Genomic DNA, 26,150 nt, shown 5'->3' with positions numbered 1-26,150 from the left:
TTGAAGGTGGCCGGCCTATGGCAACGCAATATTATGAGCGAGGTTGCGAATTTAGCCTCTGATAATTGCATTTTCAGTCCCCCCCCCCTTTATTTTGCAAATTTATTGGCGTTTAAACGGAACAGCCAGCTATTCTACCTTTATTTTGCTCTTTGTCTCTCTCTATCTGAATATTGTCTTCGCTGTGTATTCTGCTCCTAATAAAACTACGTTGGCGGTGGTGCTGGTGTCAAGTGCTTAAGTGAACATTTCGAAGTACAACCGGGCTATAACCCCTAAATTAATCATTAATCACCGTCCGAACACTCTGATCATAAGTGGACCTTCAATCATCCTTACCACAATTCTGGCTGACTGAAGGGGCAGAGTGTATGGGCGTCCACTTACCATCCATGGCCAGACATTCTCGGGTGGGGATGACAGCGTCTGCTGCTGATGCTGCTGTTGCTGCTGATGTTGCGACTGGCGGTTGAGCTGCTGGCGCGGAAGCAGCGACAGCGCGTTGAGCGGCCGCCGCTTCCTCAGTCCAGGTCTTCGAACCCTGCGGGCGTCCAGAGAGTAGACGGGCTCATCCAAGAGTAGCCGCGCTGGTCGCACCCGGGACTCGGTCGCCTCAGGCCGCAATCCACAACTCCTGACTGGCGGCGGCTTTTTCTCTGCAGGGCCACGACCACGGAAGGGGAAATTAAGGCCCACTATACACCGGCGGCGACGCGTGCGACTGACGAACGATGCGCGATGAGGCCAATCAGCTCAGCCGGAAACTTTATAGTTATCGGCGAATGACACGCATAGCAGGGCGGCGCGTGCAGGCGTCTGACCATTTGCGTAGATTGCATCGTGCACGCGTTTATGTATGCTTCAATATCCGAGCGATGGTTCTGCGGCGAAAACGGTTGCGTCACACGTTTTGACCATGCCTAATTTTGCTGACTGGAGGCGGGAATAATCGGTAATAAATGTACAATAATCTTTTATAGTCAGACGTGTGGCTTTCATTTATTCTCATAGTTTCTAGAGCGCTGCTCCGCCGAAGGTCACTGCCGCTCGGGTGACAGAACCTTTCTTTGTCGTTCATTGCGTGGCTTTTGCACGCGTGATGTTCCGTCATGCTTCGCTTAAATAAGCCCTGCATAAGGACTTATGCGTCAAGCGGCTCTCATGGCACAAAGATAGAGCTCCGTACCCCATCCTCACCTCCACCCTTCTTTTTTGCGGTAGTTCATTTTTACTTTCAAACTCGTTAGGTAAATATGCACGGTGCCGCACTTAGGCTCATAGGCGTAGGAAACAGCATGTTTAGTCAGACCGGTAGAGTTTCCTTAAAAATGGCGTTCTCAGTATACATGGAACGAATACTTCAAATTTCTATGTCGCATGCCCGCAACGATATCAAATTCGACAACCAGAGATGAAACTCACACTTCCGCTGTGGTTCCCGTCGTTTTTATCGCCAACAATGTAGGCTGTAGAATGTAGACAGCAAGTAACCCGCCTTAGAGTCTGTGTGCACCCCTGACCAAGCAGACTATTTGGCTTCGGCATATTGTGAGTTGTTGAATACGTAAATCACATCACTGAATAGATGCGAGAAACTTTTCACTGTGACGACACCAGGGGGAAAATTCACGAAGCTGTGTTTCAGTAAGTGGTTTTTGCCATTGGCAAGTTGCATCCTTTAATGATAATTCCAACGCTACGATTGGCTGCATTATTATCCTGCGGACACCTTTAGCTTAGGAACATCCTATGAATATGGGCCCAGTTCACCACTATTTGTAAAGTAACACCTCCCTAATTAAGCGACAACAAAAGCGAACCTTCGTCGCAGTCGCAGTCGTCGCCTCCCGAAGGTTCGCGGCCGTCCGAAGTTCCACCGGGCGGGTTCACGGGAGGAGCAACAGGAGGTTCCACGGAAGGTTCCACAGGAGGCTCGACGGGAGGCTGTACAGGAGGTTCCACGGGAGGTTCCACGGGATGTTCCACAGGAGGTTCCACGGGAGGTTCCACGGGTGGTTCCACAGGAGGTTTCACGGGAGGTTCCACAGGAGGCTGTACAGGTGGCTCTACAGTCGGCTCTATAGGAGGTCCTACGGGTGTCACTACAGGTGGTTGCACAGGAGGCTCTGGTGATGGAAGAAAAAAAAGGAAAGATAAACTTTTTTGTAAAGGAAAAGGGGGGGGGGGTGATAGAGGGAGACTAGAGCACTCACGATAATAAACCTGGCTTAAGAATACGTCTGAGAAAGAGAATGCTTGTTTGGCGCGAACAAGAGTGAGCCCAAAGCGCTTTCCTTTTTAGGCGTAAGTTATCAAGGAAACAACGAAACAAACATAAAACGCTTGTAACCCACTGCATGTCGTGTACGTGGTACCAGACGCCGCAGGCGGAACAATTAACATACTTCATGAGGCAGGAACAGTGCAATATGACATGAACTACCTTGTTTGTGTCATCTAGTGCACTGTTTCTGTATTGCATGTTTATACGGTGACGTGATGGGTTGTCACGATTATCCGCAATCAAACTTAGCAATTGCCTTTTTACTTTCCTCCTGAACCGTCCCCCCCCCCCTTTTTTTTTTGTGCGGCGCGGGTGTCAGCCGCATGTTTCCGAAACGTTTTTATCGATTGCTAAGTTATTTATTGCCATTACTTCGTGGTTATGTCTGTTCATTCTATTATTGGACGACAAGCCGGACCCCTAAAGTGCTGCGAACTTAAAGGCACACTGGACTGTCAGAAAAACGGTTCTGCGCATACGTACGGGGTTGTTCTGTAGTAACCGGAGGCAAAAACGGTTCTGCGCATACGTACGGGGTTGTTCTGTAGTAACCGGAGGCAGTGCAGTGGGCTCCGCGCAGCAGACCAGTGAAACTGTTCCACGCCAGTCGCAGATCGTGGGGTGCTCACCGCGGCGGATGTCCCTCTGCGCCTTGGGGCAGTTGGCCACGGTCACGCAGTACGGCTCGGTCGACGCGCACTTGTTGCCTTCGTCGGTTTCGAACACCACCTCACCTGAGGGGTCATAAGATGACAAAAACGAACGTCACGTTCAGCAAGCAATACGGTGGGAACATCATTCCCCTGCCGCCGACCTTGCACACCCTATAAACATACCAACACACGGTAAAATGCGTCATAACGTTAGTACTACAAGTCAGCGAACATCGGTGTCACTGTGGTCGTTGTTTTCGTTCTCTGATGGCGCATACCCGCAACGGGGAACTGCCCAAGATTCGAGTCGTATTTAGAGGCACACGTCGATTCTTCTATTGGATCACGCCAACTCTGTCAGGCTGGCCTAAAATCGGGCAGTTCAAAATATAATAATTCAAGAAATACCAAGGAACTTTCTTGTTTAATATGAATATTGTGAGCGCTTACTGTGTAGTTCACCATCTTCATCTGTGCATACAAATCATCGTAATCATCATCGTCGCTTGTCTGGCCGGGTGTTCGGTGTTTGGCTGGCGTGCTGGTGTTGGAAATGCAAGTATTGTATACCGTACCGCCATACCGGGCGTCGTCTTATAAGTGGTGCAGGTGCGAGTTACAAAAGGATGACAATTACGGTCATCCATGTCTTCTTAGTTCTCCTCTGCTACTCCATTTCCCGTCCTCTTCGAAAGCTCTTTGTTCAGACTGTCTTATTCAGTATCTTTTGAGAACGCAGCCCTTTGTCATCCGTGAGAACGTCAACGTTTCCCCTCATTTCACGGCAAAAACGATTAAGCTTCAGTCGGATGTCTGTTAGCAGAAAGCTGTTCGGCGGACTTTTACTTTAAGATAGAGCTGCAACGTATACGCTGCTATGCTTTAGAATTGACTGGTTTCTAAGAAAATGGTCCATCTGTAGCTATGTCCAAGTTATGTTACTACCACAGGTAGTCAAATCGTGTCGCTGCCTCAAATGACAGGCGAAATATTTCCATACGGAGTGAAGACTCCGTATACTAACTCAATACGGAGTGAACGCTGGAGCCGCGTCCTGTGTGTACGCAAATGCCCGTTTAGAACCTTGCGGAAAGCGCGAAAAACGTGAGCACTTGAAAGGGACACGATCGCTGACAGCGAATTAAATGAATTACGGCGAGGTCTATGGTATTTCGATGAAATTAGCACCCTACCATGCGTATGCTACCCGTTTCCGAGCAACTGCGCCGCCATCCGTGTTAAATTGTGGGTTAAGTGAGAGTTTCAGGCCAGAAAGGTGTTTAAAGGTTATCCTACATGCACCAGTACCACGTATGTACGTGTTTGCAAAGTGAGTAACGTCGCAGCCAAATTGCCAGTAACTCCGAAAAGTGCTGCGCATTGGGTGATGAAGGACCAATATGACAGAGTGAGAGGAAGAGCAAGTAAGAAAAGAAAGAATATGTAGCAGTAGACAATCAGTATAACAATAAACCGCCACACGAAATAACACTCCACCGCGTTCCTTTTTCCAGTGACGTCAAAGGATCACAATCCTTTACCATAATGCCGCGTTACAGGAGTAGGACAAGACGCGAAATTCTCGTACAGTGTCCTAAGATTTAATTCCGCGTTGTACTATTTTCTTCCGCCGTAAATATAAGCGCTTGGTGGGTATCTGTAGCAGCTATTCAAGCGAAGCTTCTAATAGCTCACAGAATTCGGTGGCGGCGTCGTGGGCAAAAAACCCGGCGCCGGCGAGCGTATAGAGAACAGGGGCCCTCGAAGGTGCACCGGCCACATGCGTACATCTAATCGATGCTCTGTCAATTGTGGGCTTTTCGGCGATCATCTGTTTCTGATACTCTGACAATCCGATCTGTTATCGGGGTCACTTGTCATTTCACCTTGACGCGTTTCATTATTGTCTGGATATGAGCGCATGGCCGTCGTTGTTGCCTGTAGCAACTGAAGTGTTGTGCGTCTAAGCACATGGATGAAGGTCCGATTTCCGGCATGTAGGAAGGAAACATGAGGGAGTAAAACGAAGGAAACCGACCAAAATAAAAAAAAGTAAAAACTAACAAATTAAAGAAGGAAAGTGAACGAGGCTTCCGTAGTGAAGCCGAAACGTCTTTTATTCGTTTTTAGTTTTTTTTAGTTTTGTCGGTGTCCTTCGTTTTATAGCCTCATGTTTTATCCCGACCAACCCTCGACTTCAGGAAGGAAGCAGTTAGGAGGGAGCATCGCGCAATGCCAAAGAAAGAAAGAAAGAAAGAAGAAAGAAGAAAGAAAGAAAGAAAGAAAGAAAGAAAGAAAGAAAGAAAGAAAGAAAGAAAGAAAGAAAGAAAGAAAGAAAGAAAGAAAGAAAGAAAGAAATATAGTACGTCAGGTGCGCACACGCCAAGCTTCGCTTGCCCCCATTTTTCCGATAAGGGAGGGGCTCCCGAATTTTTCTAGTCAACGATGGAGTTCAAGCGAAAAAATAAATAGAAGCGACTCACTTATATCCGCTGATGTACCTAGACAGTGTGTGTAAATTTTCATCTGAACGGAACGACGCGGCAGATTTGTTTTCAGCACCTCAGTGATGATTGCTCACGTACGTGTCTGCTATATCCTCAAGAAGGGAAAAACAAAACAGCGAAGCGAAAGTCACGGCACGTGCCTAGTTATGACAAGCGCCAGGTGTCTTGTGGCGCGGTTTACTTATTTTATTTAAATATTATTTCTTTTGCAGTTAGTGAATCCGAAGTCCTGATAACATACGTCCTTTTTTCCTTCTTATTAAAACAAGTCCTGATAACATACGTCCTTTTTTCCTTCTTATTAAAACGGTCTCTATATAGAATTGGGCCAGATGGCGTTCAAATATAGTGATCATGCAGGAACACTAATCCAATAAGAGAGGGGAAATGATTAATCATGACGGGCTGATAAGTTGTGGGCTCTCGGACGCAATTCGCGCCTACCATCATTCATTACGCGTCTTCCTTTTTGCTTTTGTTTTAAATGCGAAGCATTTCTTAGCGAACCTTTGGCACTTCGAGCGTTTCTATCTACGTATCTATCTATCTAGCCGCCTACGTCTGGGTGCTCTCATGATCGCCTCCTTAACTTGGTGTAGACCAAAATTGGCATGGGAGGTTAAGAGCATTTGACGAATATGACTGTCGGGTCATGACATGAATAACGTGAAAATCCTGTCGCGCACGTCGTCAAACCCTTTCCTCCTGACGTGTGTGGCACATACCCGTTTACCACGGGCCGCGGTGTACGGGTATGCGCCACAGGTGATTGACAGTTTACATCTACCCAGGAACGGCAAGAACAGACACTGGTTTTTTAAATGAGAGAGCGTTAAGAAAAACCGACATCGGCAGCATTGACCCGACGAATGGAAAGAATAAGAATTAGGACCCCAGCAGGAATCGAACCTAGGCATTCTGCGTGGCAATCAGGTATTCTACCACAGAGCCACGCCAGGTCCATAAACTGGTTTGGAAAAACAACCTGTACAGGCGTAATGTCGGTGCAACGTCAGTTGTGGTTGTGGTGCTGGCTATCTAATTTTACAAGAAAGCAATAATCACTACATATGTACTCCTTCGATACAGGCGTCATATCAGATTAACGTCTGCGGTTACAGTGTTGGCTCCGCTTTTATAGCAGTCTAATAAACATTTCATTCGTATTCCTATGAATGAGCAAGTTATATTGAAGCACTGCTCGACCCCGATGGGATACATTAACGAATATTATGTACCACACGCTTGCGATTATTCTGTGCGATGAATGTGTGTATGGTGCTGGAGGCCTAGTCAGGTGACGTTTCTTTCAACGTCACCTTTTGCCGCAAGCACCATGACAATCTTGTAATGTTGCACAAATGAAGAAATAAAAAAAAACACAAAAGTCACGTGTGATATTCACATGATTGCACCATAAAGTGCACCTAGTTTCGACAATACTGACGTATGTACTCTAACGTGAGGGTCGACGTTATGTTGCACGATAAGTTACCCTTTAAACGCCAGTGCTGTAGACGTGCCTGCTAAGCCCACGATGTGCACATAGCTGCTACTCTTACAAAAACACGTCGATCCACCTCGTAACGCCTGGCTCAAAGCCATAAAGTACAGCATAGAAGTACTTGCTGACTGCTTCGCGTGAAACCGATTCCCACAACGCGTGGGATCTGCCGAATTTTTTTTGTTCAGATGAATTCATATTTGAACAACTGTTTTAGACCGATTGGTTTCCAAGCCGTGTAGCTTGAACCTGTTATTATTTTTATGTGTACATCTCTTTCCAATCCCGTTTAAATGTCATTAAAGGCTAATGAACTTTGCACGCGTATTAGGTGCATTGGAGATCTCCACCAATGGCCTAATATGTTTCTTCACTCTTGCTAGGCGTTTTAAAGAGAGTCATCATTTTTAACTTTAAGTTTATCCGTACTTTAAAATTATTGAAAGATAAAGCACAAGATGAAAGAAGCGCTTTTAGTATGATGTTAAGAACAGTTCGCACAGAAGGCGGCTAAACCGATTCTTATGTCGAACATAAAGTTAGCGAATACGGCTGGTGAAAAGAAACAGTTCTCACTAATCATTGATGGATTCCACCAGTCGTCATTGGAAATAATGCGTTAACAATTGTATCCTGCTAGAAAGCGTTGCTGAAGACGTTAGCAATATATAGAGCTAGCATTCTGACCCCCCCCCCCCCCGAAAAAAAACCTTACTTTTAAACAATTCCTTTCACATTCAAATACATGTTTTGGCATTCTTGGACACAGACTACTCGGAAGCATCAATTACTTGTATTAATTAAATGTGCGGGTACACATTCTTCACTATATGTAGTCACAGTAGTACCCAGATCACGCCTATTGGCTAACTTTAAGTACAAGCATGTGTATTATGTATATCTATGGAAGACGAACTCTATACACCAGAGCACGCCAGTCTCGCACCCAGTCTGCTGGCGAGCCGAGTGGATACTCTCGCACCCAGACCATATTGTGCTGGGCTGCCAAGGCGCGCATGGGTTGCGCCAAGTAAACAGGACAAGCTGCAGCTCTGAGGCTTTTAATTGCGAAAAAGAACCCGCTCACACCGCTTCCACGTATAAGAGCTCGTCTGGGCACTACTGCGTCGTCATTGGATGCCAAAAGAAGCAGCGCAGCAGGAGGATATTACTTAGCGCTGTCTGCGACGACCACAACGCTCCACGGGAACCGCGCTGGTGCGGTGTTTTTAGCTTCGCCGGGAATGTATAATTGTAATTCACACAGAAAAAGTAGGAGCTGAGTGAAAATGCACGAGTAAGTACACAAACTGCGTGTATTCTGCAGTGTGATGCCCGCCTATTCCATTTTACGAACCTGATTTGCGTGACACGCAGCTGGGTTGAAGGCAGGCGCGAGCTTTGTGTGGGGGTGCACTTAATACCTTTCAACGTCTCTTCTGACGAAAATGTAGTGCAAGGTAGTGCTTTCAAGCTCAGGCAAGTAGCATGCTAACGTAGTATTAATCTTTAGTGCTTTTGATGGCATCCACGCCTCCAGGATTACAAGCTTTCATCTGCAAAAAGTAGTAAATGGTACGGTGTTCCTGAACAACTCGCCAGAACTTCGCGCCTTCATTTCAGTGTTTGATGTCCCCAAATTTATTTGGAAACAAGGCATGCAGCTGCACAGAATACATATATTGGTGCGTAAGTAAACAGTACTCGCGCCAATGTCCTTTACGTCGCAGACGGAGGCGTAGCGCTACCTCAAACAGCTAACTTTTTAGCATATGGTTACACAGCACACATTTAATAAGGGACAGCGGGATTCCGCCCATTTCAATATCGGCTTAACCAGGAGTAGCACAGTTTGGCTTGTAAAGTCTCATCGTTACGGGATGAAAATCCCACAGGTAGCTTCCAAAAGGAATCGATGAACGATACTGCAGGTGATACTCTCCGATAGCACGCTTTTGTGAGCCATATACATTATTGTACGAGCGCTCGCGGAACAAAAATTACGTTCCGCGGAACTACCCGCAAAGAGTACACTATTACGCGATGCCAATTGAAATGATGAGTTTTCGCAAAACTTTGCCGCAACTTGTAATATGCGGCAACCGCAAGCTGCATGTCAATTACGACTCACGCATACTACAGCGAGGACGTTTTTTACAAATGTAGCAGCGTACGTACCTGACGAGGTTGCTTCCGCAGCCTGCACAGCACGTACGTACTGTATACATTGTGGACTTGCATGAGCATGGTGTTCTTGATGTTCCGATAAGAACAGCGAAAATGTCCAGGCTAGAAAAAATGCTAAACACGCTCTCGGACGGACTGAGTTACGGAAGTTTCACGTTTGCTCTGTATAGCGTCTGCTGGCATGGCAGCCCTGGGATGTTGCTTCGTCGCGTTCGCGATAGATGGCACAACGCGCGATGCAAATATGGCGCTACGCGTGGAATTCGCTGTGTTCTGGTCTACAGGGGAATGCACGTAGCGCGGTTGCGGCTTCTCGGTTGAGTTGCATAGCGGCAACAAGCACGATCTGGCCGACGAATGACAATGATTAATTGTATCGGTGGAAAATAGTAACAGGTAAAAATATCATTCACGAATTATACGTGCCGAGTTTGAGACAAATATGTTAATTTCTGGCGTTTCACGCGTCACAATCATGGTATGATTACGAGGCACACCGTTGCGCATGACTCCCGATTATTTTGACCACCTGTCGTTCTTTACTGCGCACCTAAATCTAAGCACACGTGTGTTCTTGCGTTTTGCCCCCATCGAAATGGGGCTGCCGTGGTATCGAATCCGATACCTCGAGCTGAGCAGCGCATGCATCTATGCATGTCATGCGCATATGGAGCCAATTATTACTCAATTCCCATTTAGATTTCCCGAAGCTTTCTATCGCAACTGAGCGCCTAGATATGTCTAAACTCCCACATTGATTCCCTTTGTCCAATGTTATTTGTGCCTGCCGCTTCGTTACTTCACGGAAGCAGCGTGTCCGTTATTTCAGGGAGAGCAATTGTGTTGTGTAGCGTGCTTCTTCATAGTATTAAACTAGCACATGATATAGTGGAAATTGAGCGTAAATGAAACGAGGCTGACTACTTCTATTGGGGCATATTGAAATACACTTATAAGATATGTACTTGATGCCATTTAGAGAAGGAATTAAATCTGTCGTAGCGTGTGAATTGAATGACCTTTACGCTGGAAACAATATCTCATTTCAAGCTTGCGATATTTCCTCGTGATGCTACTGATCCGCTAGGAAAATATTGTTTCCCTTTTTAACTTAGTGATTCAGCAAGAGATGAACTTCACTGCTATGTTATCAGTTCGGATCCCCGCTAGTATTCTGCAAAACTTAGCAACATCCCTAACACGATCTTCGCACTCCTCTTCACCGCGAAAAAAAAAAAAAAAGAATACAAGGCGAAGTGTCAACAAGAACGTCGCCAAACGTCGCCTCCAGAACCCCGACACTTCTCGCCCCCCCTCCACGTTCCTGCGAACGCTTTTACCGCTCCACGAATGAATAAATAAAACCGCTTTCCGCCTTATCCGCCCTTCCGTCGTCGCTCCGATGCCCTTAAACTAAGCGCTCTTCACTCGCGCCGTGTTCCGTTGTAAATTGTACTCTTTTTCGTGGTCGCTACTTTTGTGCAGTGAAACGGCAGTCGCCGTTTGTTCAAGCCGCCGTAATTAGCTTCCGCAGGCTCGCTCCGATTGACGTCGTTAATGTGGCCCGGCGGAACCAGAAAGGCTGCACAGCCGCGAAAACAATGCCTGACAGATGCTAATGGCTCCCGTTATCTCCTTCCTCACGCTCTGCGTACCAGCTCAAGTTTTCTTTTCCCTATACGCGCAGAGAAAAAAAGGAGCCTACTTTTTTTTATTTTTGTGCCGTATATGCCTTCGTGACAGATAGACATGTGAGCAGACGCCTCCACTCCAGCTTTGCAGCTATTTATCAGGAAGGTCAAAAACTGCCAAGAATCTTCGTAGCTGATATCTTTGTTTTTTTCTTTCTTGTGTCCTTGTATAGAGCGGCGGCCGTGTCCGATAAGCAGGGAGTCGGCATTCTATTTGTCCTTTCCTCTGCTCGGAAGGTGAATTGAAATTAAAAACAAAGCGATCTATATGCAAGAACTGACTTGCATGGAAAGTAAGTGATGGCCGACCGCCTGCGTATTTGCCAAGCATTTCAATCTAAGCCCTTGAAGAAAAGGCAGCGTAAGAACACGGAGACAAAAAGAAGACCCGTACAGCAGGCAGGCGCGAACTTTATACTAAGTTTGTTTGAAAAAAAAGCAGGAATACTTAGACATGAAAGAAACCGATGTCGCCATCGTGACGTCACGAAGCCTCGAACGCATGAGGAAGGCAATCTTTTTACCTGCAAGTGCAACTGAACGGTAGCTAATGCACGTGCCGCCGGCCCGCGCAGTGTAAAAAGCCTCGAGGATCTCTCTTTCCAATCTGTCCCCGTGAGGAACTTGGTCTGATTAAGGTTTGCACGGCAATTGCAACGCTTACAGTGTTCTGCGATATGCTCACACGCATTGTTACTTTAACAACACGAGTTATTCAGTATGTGCGTCCGAATTGACAACATGCTGCTGTGTGCTACTGCTATCTGCCTTGTAGATGACACCTTGAGTCTCTGGTTATTTGTCCCAATAGGTGACTTCGGTATATGTGATTTGCCCACTCCTCACCAATCAATCGGAATTCTGTCTCCCAAGGTCCGGCCCCTCTATATTTCGTCGGACTCCTCTATACGTGTGTAAGTGCAAATTTTTAAGGGGTGGGGTGGCGGTGTACGAACCCACTCCAAAATTTGCTTCTGGCTGCAAACTTAGGCCCATGAGTAAAGGCGCTAGTGCTTGAAAGTACGGTCTCAGCGCTGCTCGACGTTTTCGTCGCCACTTTTCCGACACACCGACACACGTTCCAAGACATTTGTTCCGTTCTTACGACCAAGTGCAGAAATTATACGGGCAGTGCCATTTCTGAGCTGCGCAGTTTTTACACTCTCGATCCTTCGACTGACTTTCGTTTCCAGCGACTCTCAATTTTTTATGCGTTTGACGCATACCGACGCAGCCTCTGCATGTAGAAAACTACGCTGTTTAGCGTACACAGTACAAGCTCCGTACAACTTCGTGTCTGGCATGTCCGCTTCGCGACATTGCGCAGAGAAAGTTGCGGCCTGTCTCGGTGCTAAACCTTATCGATTTATTTACCTTCACCTTCCTTACAGTCGTGTTTGCCATGCGCATTTAAATATCGTTGCACAGCTACGGCCGCGCGTCTCGGCGGTTCAAGTTGTGCGGTCATGGCGTGTGCGGTGTTGCACGATGCCGTGTGTTGCACGTTTTTGCATCCCGTTTGCGTGTCCCTTTACCTCTCGTTTTATGTTATAGCGCTTCTTAACTCGCCGTTCAGGTTCCAAGAGGTGCCAGTGAGGCCATTCCGCAGTTCGCGAGAGTATCATCAAGGAAGGGGTGGATGGGGGTGTATATTTCCAGTTAGCCACGCTGTGTAATCAAGTCTGGTGCGTGGCGTGCTTTGCATCAGGCGTATATGCCTATATGATATAACCGGCAGTTCCAACGACGGAACGTTGTTTCAATTCCAGTAACTCGACGAGTCGAACATCTACGAGACTTTGCGATTGCATACCATTGAACGGGGCCCAGCGAAATTACGGTCACTTAACGAAGGGGCGAGATAGCTCGGAGGGGGGTAGAGAGGAGCGATACACCGTGTTTTCCGACGGGTCTGCCCCGTCGCAAACTCAACGTCCCGTACATACCGAGCGAGAAAGGAACAAATGAGAAGGAAGAAAGAGAGAGAGAGACATACTCGACTGTATACTTCTTAGTCTCGTAGTTTACCGAACGCGTCATGGTCCGGCTCCGATCAGATCTCGAGGAAACGCACGCCTTATATAATGCGATCAGGGAGGCGTATAAGCATACGGGCACGCAATGCCGTGTCGCGTGCTCCCCAGAAGTGCTTCCCGGGGATTTCCCGGGTTATATAACAAGTTAATGCGTATAATTGCAAGGAACTAAACAACAAAAAGTAAGGTTCGCCTCAGAAGGAAGAGGAGGAATGCAAATAAGAAGGGATCTATGCCGCGAGGCACAAGCTTATGCGGCATTTTCGACGCGCGATTTGTTGCTGGCGACTTCATTCGATATGCTATTTTCTTTTTCTTTCTTTGATTTTCTTGGCTGCTGCTGCTGCTGCCATGTACTGCCGGACGGTCGAAATAAAAACAGGTCAGGTTAGGTCAGTTGCGAGGTTAACGATGTTTAAGCGTGGCAGTGAGACAGGCAATATCGCTTGCGACCTCTGGCAACGACAACCCATATAAAAAAAGAAATTGCCTGCGGCCACTATTGACGGCTAGCTTTGGTGAAAGGAGAGGAAAGAAAAAATAACTAAACAAAGACGAATACAAAACGGCACGTGGCGCTGAATCAGTTCATTGTGCAGGAGCAGCCCTGGCGCGGCGCCGTTCGTTGAGAGGCGCGACCGCCCTTCGAATTTCCGGGATGCGCGCCTTCCCCCGATATATGGTGTTTTTTTTTGTTGTTGTTTTTTTGTGCCATGCGAGCGATTCAGCGCACTTTTGTTGCGAAGGCGTTTGGCTGGTCGCATGGTCGCACGTGCAGGCACGTGAATGTAAAGGAGCGAAAAAGAAGAAAACAAACAAACGCGGGGAGGGTCAGGCATGCACCGAATGTTAGCGAAGCACAGCGCATATAAACAAGCGGCGGGAAGCTTCTTACGCATATGAATCAGAAATTAAAAAAAAAGCAACATAAGCCAGCCTAAGTACGCAAACATGCTTCTAGTTTAGTAAGCGCCGGAAGTTTACGGGCCATTGTTTCAATGTCTACAAGATTTCGCAAGAGGACAAAAAAAATGTTGGGATTTTACGTCCCTAAACCACGATGTGACTATGAAGAACGCCGTAATGGAGAGCTCCGGAAATTTTGACTATCTGGTGTTCTTTAACGTGCACCTAAATCTTTGATTGTGTACATGTACATGATTTGTGTACATGTACACCCGTGAGCAAAAGTATATACGGACCATTGCCGTCCGTATACCTTTGCCGTCTGCGCCGTCTTGTGGCGAGCCGTCTGCTGTCGAGAGCATTTCTCTGGCAAATTGCGTCAGTGTAATGCTCTCGACAGCTATTCCGACAAAGCGATGCTCTCGACAGCAGACGGTGAACGACGTAGGTAGCGATTTCGGCTCGCGCTTCAGTGGTCCGTATACTCTTGCTCACGGGTGTACATGCTGCGCATTGTGTGTCCGTTCCTTCTCTATCCTCGTCGTTTAAGCGCTGTCTTTCCTTTCGTTAAAGGGGTACTGACACCTTTTTTCGAAGGCGCGTTTGCTCTGCCATACAGATCTGCTGTTTGCAGAGACGGCTCTGAGCAAGTGTGAAGCTCAGCAAATGCTGATAAGATATTTTATTTGTATATTAGTCAATTTTTCCATGGCGCACCTACTGACATCGACACTAGCTTGACGTCAGGCTACAGCACAAATTCTGGTGACTTCACGCAGCAGTCTGGCTAATTGTGATGACGTTAGGTACCAAAATTTCCAAGATGGCCGCTTGTGCGTCATCAAAACTTCTAAAACGGCCGCTTGTGCGTCACCAACGGAGCCACGCTGCGGAGCGGCCGTGGAAACGTCACTATATATTGCACGAGCACGTGACGAGAAGCTCTTACCGTGTTGTGACGTCAGGGTACAGTAGGAACCGAAACTAGCTTTTAATAACATACTGTAATTACTTTTTCAGGGCGCACTCGCGCTTAGCACTACCTTTTCTAGGCTGTTGATGGCTTGGTTTTTCAGTTGACGCAAGAAAACGACAACTGAAAATATTCGTGTCACTATCCCTTTAAGTACATGAGCCTCTAGCATTTCGCCTCCATCGAAATTCGGCCGCGGCGGCCAGGATTCGATCTCGCGACCTACGGGCCAGCATTCACAAGAGGACACACTGGCGCTATAAGAAAAACGAAAACATGGCAGTCCAGCCAGCGTGGAAATGAAGTATACATGGAATGACCTAAACGTCGCCGTTCGTCATTCAAGCTGCCTTGTGCAACGTTGCAAAATGATCGTATTCAACCCCAGATGCAGCACCGATTCGCCAGGATAACGTATGTGCTCAAAGAATAGGTACGTCACGACATTTAGAAAGCTACATGAGGTCTTAGAAATTTGACTATAGGTAAACCGTAGCGAACAACACCGGAAGAATGTTTTATGCAACAGACATGAATGTGTAGGCAAATTCACATACTATCCATCGTTAGCAAAAATGTAATCTCGCCGTGACTGGAGAAATTTCGTATGAAATTTTAATCATTTTAAAACAGTTCTTGATTTCAATTTACCAATACAGGCACAGTGAGTCGCCATATGAAGGACGCCGTAGCGCTTTGTATTCATATCTGCCACCTGTGGGTTTCTTTAACATGTACCCGAACTTCGGGTAACTAGCGTCCATTAAGTTCACCCCTATACCTATTACACTGTAACAACAACAACCTGGAATCGAACCCGCGACGTCGGCAGCACAAGGTCCCATAACCAGTGAGCTGCACGGCGGTGCGGGTAGCGCATTCAAGAGCGGCAGCGCTGTATGCGTGCACGCAACATTTGACGATCAAAAAAAGAGACTATCGCTTCCATGGCGAGAAAGGCCGTGTTATTGTACACCTACAGGCCTGTAGGTGTACTATAACCATAGGTCTGCAAACTCGCTCATGAGTCGACTCACTTAGTCTCACTCAGACTGAGATCGGCGTGTGAGTCTGAGTCTGAGTGTGTCTTGGTGAGGAATATTTTGATGAGTTTGAGTCCGAGTGAGTCCCGTTGGGGAAATTTCTGGTGACTCTGAGTACGAGTGAGTCAGGTTGAGGAAAATATTGGTGAGTCTGAGTCTGAGTGAGCCCTCATTTTCAAAATATATTTCTTGAGTAAGTCTGAGTGAGCTCCACCGTTTATTGCCGACCGGTAGACCTATCTACTCAGCTTCAGCATCACTATCAGCCTTATATCGGCTTACGTTTGTACTCAAATCTATTCGCACATATCTCAACGCACTCACGTTCATGCGCCACCTCAATATTTATTGGTCATAGACGTGAATTGCGAGGGGTGCCATGACCCCCCCCCCCCAAACTCTTTCACTAAAAGTTCATGATAAAAATATCTCGTGTGAGTCGGGTATTTCATAAAAATGTCCTTACTGGATTACTGGATTAATGATAGCTCGTATTTGAAGGTATAAGATCAAAAGGCGTATCGTAGAGCACCAATTATGTGAGATATTGGCATTAAATAGCATTGACACCAAGACCTAAATATGGTAGTTTTACGCTTACGGACTCATGAGTCGACTCACTCAGGCTCACTCAGGCTCAAGTCAAGCCGTGAGTCTGAGTCCGTGTGAGCCCTCAGAGCGGAAGATATTTGCTGAGTGAGTCTGAGTGAGCTCCAACTTTTTTGCCGACCTATGACTATAACACGGCCTTTCTCGCCATGGATCTTGAAAACAGGGCAGCAACACGAGGACGAAGGAAGAAACAACGGGGATGGGCGCTGCAGGCATACTGCGCGATTCTCTTTTGGGCTTCATCAAAAGGCGCATGAGACCGCCGTCGGAGCGAGTGCTTTCGAATTTCGCGCTCATTGGAAACGTCGCCAGCAAGCTTGCTAGTCTGGTGTCCGCGTGACTTCCTTGAACTGCTATCATTTGCAGGTTTCGATGCGGGCGAGAAGGAGCAGGGAAGGTTGCGAGTGGAACGAGCACCACTGGTGTTATTTTCCTTACGCTTTCTCTTAGCATCGGCGTGAAAGAACGCGAGGGGGCGAGCAAGAGAGCTTTAATGACAGCTGAACGGGTAAGCAAGCCCTGTTGCTGCCCTATACATGAACGCAAGTGTGAAGAAATGGGGCGTTGGAACGAGGAAAGAAATGAGGAGGGTGCACATGTTCGCACGCAATGAGAGTGGTAAATGTTAAAACACACCGTTGTCTACAGGAAATAAAGAAAACAAAAAGGTAACCAGAACTCTCCGAGTGGTGATCGACGAAAAGCGACAAATCAACGAGAGCATCGAAAATTGTGTAGCATCTCTTAGCTGAAAAAGTTTAAGAGAGATAAAAAAAAAAACTGTGATATGTCATCACCGACTGAAAGTATACAGTGCGAGTTATACTTTTCCGAAAAAGGCGGATTGCATACGATGTTTAGACGGCCGATGAAATCACAATGCACACCACAAGTGATGCAAAACTGCAGCTGTTATCAGTTGTTAACCCCAACACAGCTGTTAACCTCAACTGTGTGAATGAAGCCGAAATGTATTATACGCTCATAATATGCTGGATTTGTGCATTTCGTCCTTAGATTACGTGCCGAGTGCCTGCCGGCAGCCCCGCAATATTTGAAACATTTATCAATAATAATAATTGCTCGGGTTTAACGTCCTAAAACCACGGTATGGTTATAAGGGATGCCGTAATGGAGGGCTCCGGAAACTTCGACCACTCAGGGTTCCTTAACGTGCACCTAAAATCCAAGTACACGGGCCTCAAGTATTTTCACCTCCATCGAAAATGTGGCCGCCCGCGGCCGAGATTCGATCCCGCGACCTTCGGATTAGCAGTCGAGCACCATAACCACTAGACCACCGTGACGGGTGAAACATTCATCAGAGAAAGTAAAGCGACTGAAACGATAATATTATCATTATCCTTTTCGAAAGGCTTTCTTTTTTTTTGTATCCATTGTATCCATTAGAGTGGTCTGACGAAGTGTTCATCAATTCGGTTCATGGCTATTTCGCTTGCAGCTGTATGCTGAAGTGGCCGCAGCTCTGTAGTTGTAACCAGTCTGGCTACGAGAAAAAAAAAAAAAAAACCTAGATTAGGGACTTCGCATTCTTGATAAAGAAGATATGGAAGTTAACGCAACTGAGTGTGTTTGTTATTACGCGAGGTTCACGCCACATACTTTTCCCTACATGCCTAATACACAGTTCAAGTGATGTAGCCGTTTACTACCTAAAAGTGCGCGAGAACTGTACCTTTTCTTAGAATACTTGGCAGTCCGCCGCGGTGGTGCGGTCGTTACGGAGCTCGGCTGCTGACCCGAAGGTCGCGGGTTCGATCCCGGTCGTTGCTTTCGCATTTTGAAGGAGGAGGAATGCTAGAAGTCCGCGTACTATGCGCTGTCAGCGCACAATAAAGGACACCAGATCGTCGAAATTTCCTGAGCCCTCCACTACGGCGTGTCTCGTAATCATATGGTTTTGGCGCGTTAAACCCCAGATATAATTAGAATAGTTGGTACACACGAGAGCGCTTGTCGAAGGGAGCCAGACAAAGTGTAATGACATATGGAGAGATTGGCATATAGCAACAAGTTTGGCGTGGTATACTCCGGAAACCAGCCGCCAACGCTTGCTTCGATTGACACACAGGCACATGGTTACACGAGATGCCAGTTCTGCACGTCCGTCACGTGCCCTTCATCTCATAGGCGCCGGGAAATTACCACTTGAACGAACGTCGTTCTGTACACATGTGCGTCGAATCGATAATTGTCACTAACGAGCCGTGATGTCACCTCGGAATCCACGGTTACAGATTCGTTGTGTATTCTAAAGGATTATAGTGCTTGTACCCTATAATCGTGGGCACAAATTTCAAGGGACATATAGTGTTGCATGAGTCCATGCGCAAGTCACTGCGAGTGCAACCTGCGCATCAGTCGACTATCAACCTTATCGTCTTATAACAACGGACAATCGATGCATTCGAAACTGTAATCAATGCTAACGCATTTCAGCGTTTAAAAATCACACTACATTGTTTTCTATTACTTCCACTTTTTATAAGGTTGCAGGAAATGAGGACAACCGCGACTTAGTGTGACTTAGCGTAAGGTTTGTTCACCTATACTCACAGATACATGCATTTTTATAGCGATAGCAAGGTTTGTTTGTATTTGCGTTATTCAGGTGTAACGCGCAAGAGACGACATACTGAGATCAACGTATGCGTTGTGATGTCAGGCGGAGAGGCATGTACTTCACTTGCTGGGCGACTGTCCGGAGTTATGTCTCATCACTTCTGTACTGATGAAGAAAGGCGTGGTCGCCGCAACTAAGAGCTGGTAGTGAGTGTATACGGTATGTAGGGTGTCTCAGGTTACGTTAGCTAAGCTGGTCGTTTGCTTAGTGTATTGTTATTGTTATGTTTTAGTTATCCTAGTAATAAGTACTAAAACATATTGTGGGTACGAGCGAACTGCGTATACGTATCATAACCGTCTATTGTATACTCTTTTTTGTCGTTAACCTTGGTTAACGTTAGCTGGGAAAATCCCCTGTACTTAATGTATTCATGGACATCATAATTAAACGCCCGAGGTTGGGAAATTCATGCTTTTTCTTTTATCACGGACCGCGACGCCGCTTCACCTAGCTGCGAGACAGTGGGCGTTTCCTCTTCGTGAATGACGCAATATACCTATCAAGGCGATACATTCTAAGTACGCCTATTACGACGCGTGCTGTTTCACGTTGTTTGCGAGTTGGCGTACTCTCTTCACGCCCTGCAAAAAACGCTTTCTCGTGAGTGAAACAGACGGGCAACCGCCGTCATTTCCCACAGGTCGAATGAGCGACAGGAGGCATGAGGCGGCGGCGGTTGGAAAATCAAAGACGCCGTGGCTTTGTGTAGACGCATCTGACAAGCTCGTTATTTCCCAACGCTTGCATCACTATAGCCGGCTTCATTAACGGGAAATCATAGAAAGAGCTCTCTCTCTCTCTCTCACACACACACACACACACACACACAGATATATATATATATATATATATATATATATATATATATTGTGGCGAAGCCTTGGTACTGTTTAAAGGGTTGCGCTATCCAGAGGCTTCTAGTGGGTCGCTCTCTTCTGAACGCCGCGCGCGCGCTGACTGCCGTCCAATAAACACACACACACACACACACACACACACACACACACACACACACACACACACACACACACACACACACACACACACACATATATATATATATATATATATATATATATATATATATATATATATATATATATATATATATATATATATATATATATATATATACCTTCAAATAGACGGCGCTCAATGATGCCTCTAGATTGTGCGGATAGCGTTTCATTGAATGAAACAAGACGATACAGGTAGCCGCAACAATCAGAACGAACAGCTCTCACCTCTTTTTTTTGGCCCCTTGACCGTTGCTTTCTATCGTCTGCCACAACGTCACAATCTTTAACATATAATAATCCCCTGAGATGTTTAGTGAGTGAGTTTGCATGTAGGTTTTGATTATTCCTGGTTTTCTCAAAAGTTTTTTTCTTTAAACAAACAGCTTCCTCGCGTGATTCCGCGTAAGTGGTGTACATTAATAAAAAAACATACCTCTCTTTTTTTGCCTATACGTTAAAATCAAGGAACTTTCTTTTCCTGCCTCCTTTCATGTGTATTATAGTGCGCTGAGTGCGTCCAGGTGTTGTATTCGAGAATACGAACGGGTTTGCACGGATGGAACTCTGCAAACTTACGCTCGCATATTTCACATGAAGCCGCGCGTCTCCGAGCGGCATATCATTGCCTCTGTAAGAGGACCGGGTCTGCGACGTTACACAGCAGGCGACAATGTGCCTCTTAGGCAGGTGGTTTGTTTCCCACACTCGGTCGACTGCGGTTTCGCCACTATCTGCATGACGTCGTGCCCATATTGCTCCTGGTAAGCTACTGTGGTGACGGTTTTTTTTTCTCTCTCTCTCTCTGGCCAATCGTGGCAGCAAGGCGCGAGCACGAGGTCAACATTTCTGGTCGCGATCGCTGCCCCCCCCCCCCTTTTTGCGCACGTGCTCAAGGAGAGGATCCTCGTTGTATTCCCAACCCAGTAATCACAAGGGACCAAAGAAGCAAACGCACCGTGAAGACACGGCGCGCAGTGCGGAAAACACTGGTTTTGAAATGAGAGAGCGCTGATGTGTGCAGTCGTCGCTCGCACTCGTCCCGCCCGATTGCTGTCCTCAGCAACCGATCGGTTAAGGGGCGGCTCGAATGCAACGTCGCGTTCGAAATACGATATATTAGGATGCAGTACGTCCGCAGCATAATGTGGGCGAGCACGTGCAAAACGACTCCTGTTAATGATTTCGCTATTTGTGTGCATTAGGGCGCGTGCGTCGCCTTTGGCTGCTGCCTAAATATTTAATTCTACGGTTTTACCCACCAGACCACGCCGTGGTTCGGGACTCCGGAATAATTTTGGCTTCTTGGTGCTTTGTCAAATAATTGGCGTAACCAGGGTGGGGGTGGGGGTGGTTTCAACGCCCCCCCCCCCACACACTCTTAATTGTTCAACTTCACATGCGTATATACATATACACGCTCACATACAAACGCAAGCACGAACATACATAGAGGGCAGTGGTGGGCAGTATCGAAGATACATGTATCTTAGATACTCTTTGGGTATCTTGTATCTGTATCGCGATACGTCTCGCAAAACGAGTATCTGTATCTGTATTTCCGATATATTCAATAATGTATCGTGTATCTTAAGATACAAGATACTGTTATCGCAACACCACCGTGCGAAAAAATTATCGCTGGCTGAACTCCGCTTCTGAAGCTGGTACTGGCGCCACTAAGCCACCTGAATAAAACTAAGGGCAGCGACGTAAGTTTATCTTTCTGCCAGAGTCCTCTAGTGAGGGCAGGTGATGAGGTCTGCGCGTCCCTATTGGTGGAACAGAGTCAAGTGGCAGCGCTCGCGCAGTCTCGACACAAACACGCGCGCGAACGTCGACACCCAGCCCACGTAGTTCTTGTTTTCTCGAATCTTTCTTTAATTTTATTTGTGTCAGTTCCATGACACTTTCTCTTAGCCACGGTCCTGCGCCGCGAACTCTAATCAGCGCAGCGTCTGTCATGGAAATTCTTATGCCGCTTTCGTGTCGTTATTGATTCTCTTGCGTGGTGCTTTGTTACGAAATCTGAAGAATGCAAGAATGGAGTTGCTTCGCGTCTCATGGCTTTCACAAACCAGCGACTTGAAGGATTTCGTGGATGTAAGTTTGCCTTACACATGATGACATTGGCTTGTATGCAGATAATGTTCTAAGAACTATAGCTCCACCGATACCGATGCTCGATCTATTAGAACAAGCCTTTAACTAACAAAAGATATCTCGGTGTATCGTATCTTTTTCTTCCTGCTATCTTTCTTCAAAGAGTTTTTGAAATCATAATTTGATTGTTAGCACAAACGCTTTCTTATCTGCGCTTATTTTGGATATGATACATTACCTAGGTCGCTATTGTTTTTTCCAGTGTTGTCGCTGCAATATCTCTTTTGTTAAGGGCTGCCAAGAGAAGCTCTCTGCTTTGTTGCTACTTTTAAATGTCTGCGTTATATTTGCTACTGTTTACACATTTATACTTCACTTGAATTTACTGTTCTGCCAAAGAGATTTCGAAAACAAATATATAGTTATGCGGGCGTGCCTTGAGTATACAGTAATAATAATAATTGAGGTTTAACGTCCCCAAACCACGTTATGATTATGAGAGACGCCGTGGTGAAGGGCGTCGGGAATTTCGACCACCTGGGACTTTTCAACGTGCACCTAAACCCAAATACACTGGCCTTAAGGATTTTTGTTTCCATCGAAAATTCGTTCGCCGCGGCCAGAATTCGTTCCTGTGACCTTCGGCTCAGTAGTCGAGCACCATAACCACTAGGCCACCGCGGCGGGCTTTGAGTATACAGTACAAACCATTCTACTTTACCGCTTAATAAAATAGTGAAATTGAGTTTTTGTTATGACAATGGAAATTATTAGGAGCTATCTTATAGATGTTAAAGGGAGATTCGAGGAACATTTATACCAAATGCACCGTTTTTCTCATCAGCGTCCCAACTAGTATTTTCAGGCAATTTCGCATAGGCAATTAATTTTCTATTGCCTTGCCTTAACAGGTAAGCTGACGAGACTTCATCCTTAATTGGCATAGCTAATAGTGGTCCCGCCTGCATCGGGTTTCTATACTTATTCACTGTGAATGTTTGATACAGAACCCCCTGTCTATTTTACTTATAATTTCGTTTTTCCCCTTTTTTAGGCCTTCCTGATTTTTTTTACTATTACTAGTCGCCAGATCATCGGAGCTGTAAGTGGTAATAGCGCGAATAGCGGCGGTGTCCTGCGATGCTTTGGGCAACTATACTGCCATGCGCTCTTATTTATTTATTTATTTATTTATTTATTTATTTATTTTGGTGTGATTGGGTTTAAACCGCAAATAAAAAAAACTGTTAGCACCACTCAGCGCAAGCCGCGGCGCAATGTTTCGGAAGCTTCGCAATTTTTTCCAATTGTTCTGTTAAAATACGCGCAGGACGCGAGTAGTCTAGTTTAATCGGGAGCTTGCGCGAACTCCAGTGATAACGTTGGGAGCTTTGATCCCTCATGTATGAAAGACGACGCGTTCCGCCGAGGATCAGATTACCGACGACCTACGAATGTGATCGCCGCTATCACTGTGCAGCGTGCCTTGCTTGCACTTTCAGTTAGTTTTCTTGGCGCAAGCTGGCTCAGTAAAGAGTTTCGTTTGTACAATTTGACTGCCGCCTTCATATTCGACACTATACCACGTGACAATACAATACGTCTGAGATGTTTCCTGGTTGCACATGTTCTTTCGTTGAAGAAAAATTGTTCAAAAATTGCACTTTAGCGAGTATATTGATAACGAACGCTTTGCACTAGAAGATACACAGAATATGAACAGCCATTTCTGTTTTATATCCTCTACGTATACACTATGCGTCATAAAAAATGTCGCTACCAGCTTTGTTGCTGCTGTACACCTGTCCGGGGATCCAGTATTGCGTAGCAGTGGCTTACGGACAAGGTAAATGTCCACGCCGGTATTTGCACCATCGTGACAAGGCTTCGTATTGAAGTTCTTGTGATTAGATGGCAACCCGCTAGCTGGTCGGCAAGCTGAGCAGTGACTCCCATTAGTTACAAAAAAGCAAGCAAGAACCGCTATCAGCGAAGTTTATAAAGAGGTGTCCTGTTAAGCAGCTTAAACAAACCCCAGTAAGTTATTTCGGAATTGAGCTAATGTACTTTGAGCAAGAAGGACAGAACTTTTAAGATACTAACAGACATTTCATTCAAATGAAACAAGGTTGGTCACAGTTAATAAATTTCAAGCAGATATTTTTGTGCATTGGTGTTTGCTGCTACATTATATGGATCTATAATAACAAATTTGCGAATGTATCGAAGTATCTTAAGATACAATTGGCAGGTATCGTATCGGATACAATTATTGCGGTAGTATCTTGTATCTGTATCTCAAATACTTTTTGCCTGAGTATCTTGTATCGTATCGCGATAAAATTTCAAATTATATTTGCCCAGCCCTGATAGAGGGTGGCTATCGGCACGAATATTACGTACGTTCACCATATAGTGTAACTCCTTGACGGGGAATAACGTGTGAAGCACTAAAAGCACGACACCTCTAAAAGCTAAGGAGTTTAGCCGGCGCCTTATTTGTGCACCAGCATTTCCATATGTCATGTCAGTAAAAGAAAAAAAAAAGCAGGAGAATTTCTGCTGTTTATCAAAACGACAGTCCTCACTGGCCAACCGTATACTCCCGATGTGCAACTCCAGATGTAGCGGACAACATAGTTTTCGTTCTTTCTTTCAATGCCCGTCAAACAGAAGGCTTTACCGTATCGAAGTAATATATAACTGAATAACAATATAACAATTGCTGGTGTTTTACGTCCCAAAACCACAATATGATTTTGAGGGACGTCGTAGTGGAAATTTTGGCCATTTGGTGTTCTTTAACGTGCCCTTTAAATCTAAGTACACAGAGGCCTCTAGCATTACGCCTCCACCGAAATGCGGCTATAGCAGCCAAAATTCCATCGCGCGACCTTCGGGTCCGCAGTCGAGCACCATAACCACTATTCCACCGTGACGTGCGATAGATAACTGGGGGAAAATTATTTCAGCTATAGGGCTGGCACAACAGGATTTTATCCGCGAGAAACTAATGTTTATCCCTTTTGGTTTCGAGTTACCTTGTAATAGTCCTCAATAATACTTTGCTTTAACTATAGGCCTACGAGCAGCTGACGAGCATGCAACACCATGACGATGAAGGAACACTGCTCTGGCAATGATGCCTCAGCAAATATCACCATTACTACCAACTTCGTTGTCAATGGCAACTGCCAACGTGTCGCCACTTTACGTATTGTTTGGCCCAGTTAGACACCTGTTCCATGTTTGCCGTTTTGCCTAAAACATTTGCCCGAAGGTGTCCCTGAGCGTCTCGCGAGTTGATGGTCAGAAATTGGAGACGCTATGGTACAGAGAACCAGCGCAAAGAAGATATCCGGACTGTTTGGTTGCGCTGGGCTAAAAGTTGAAAATGCCAGGCGCTTTGACCGTGGAAGGGCAAGAACCCGTTATAAAGGACAGCGTATAAGCGCTTAGTCTACTGATTTATGGTTCAATGCACGAAAATAAGCACACTAGACGGAAGTGTAGCGTTTGTATCTCTGTATACGTCACCAACTTGGCCGATCAGGCGACAAGGGATGACGGAAAGTATATGCAGGAATTTTCCAAGCTACCGCCCCCCCGGATTTCAACGATCTTGTTGATTCTGATAATAAACATTTCTGACACCAATTTTCTTTTTTGAAAAGTTATAATATCCAATATTAATTAGTCTGGCGTGTCGCCTAACTTGAACTGTTCTATAATTTTCAGAGAAAGAGACTTACGACAATCATTTAAAATATGGCGGCGTAGTCGCGAACAGAAATGGCACCAGCAGCTTCCTCTGATCACCGTACACGCTGTGAGCATGCATGTATATGTCAGTCCCATTCTTTTCCGTTTCGCTCTTCGTTAGTGGTCTTATGCAGGGTGTTTATTTTTTAAACAATACAAACTTTTTATAAAATTTCTGTGGTAGTCAGGCTCCTGACGTCTTCGTACATGAACTCTACGTCGAGGC

At 45.9% G+C, this 26,150-nt stretch overlaps 1 protein-coding gene across 1 annotated transcript in view; it reads right to left on the bottom strand.

Annotated features, from left to right (window-relative positions):
- LOC119394162 (transmembrane protease serine 9) overlaps positions 1 to 26,150 on the bottom strand; it is a 44,889-nt gene that overhangs the window by 11,464 nt on the left and 7,275 nt on the right. The window contains exons 2-4 of the mRNA XM_037661423.2: positions 2,818 to 3,018; positions 1,821 to 2,126; positions 388 to 656 (exon numbers count right to left, since the gene is read on the bottom strand). Of these exons, the coding sequence (XP_037517351.1) occupies positions 388 to 656; positions 1,821 to 2,126; positions 2,818 to 3,018 (776 nt within the window). The remainder of the gene's footprint in view (positions 1 to 387; positions 657 to 1,820; positions 2,127 to 2,817; positions 3,019 to 26,150) is intronic.

Source organism: Rhipicephalus sanguineus, chromosome 1, assembly GCF_013339695.2.
Source record: "Rhipicephalus sanguineus isolate Rsan-2018 chromosome 1, BIME_Rsan_1.4, whole genome shotgun sequence".
Lineage (NCBI taxonomy): Eukaryota > Metazoa > Arthropoda > Arachnida > Ixodida > Ixodidae > Rhipicephalus > Rhipicephalus sanguineus.
This window is presented reverse-complemented; position numbering and strand designations above follow the sequence as displayed.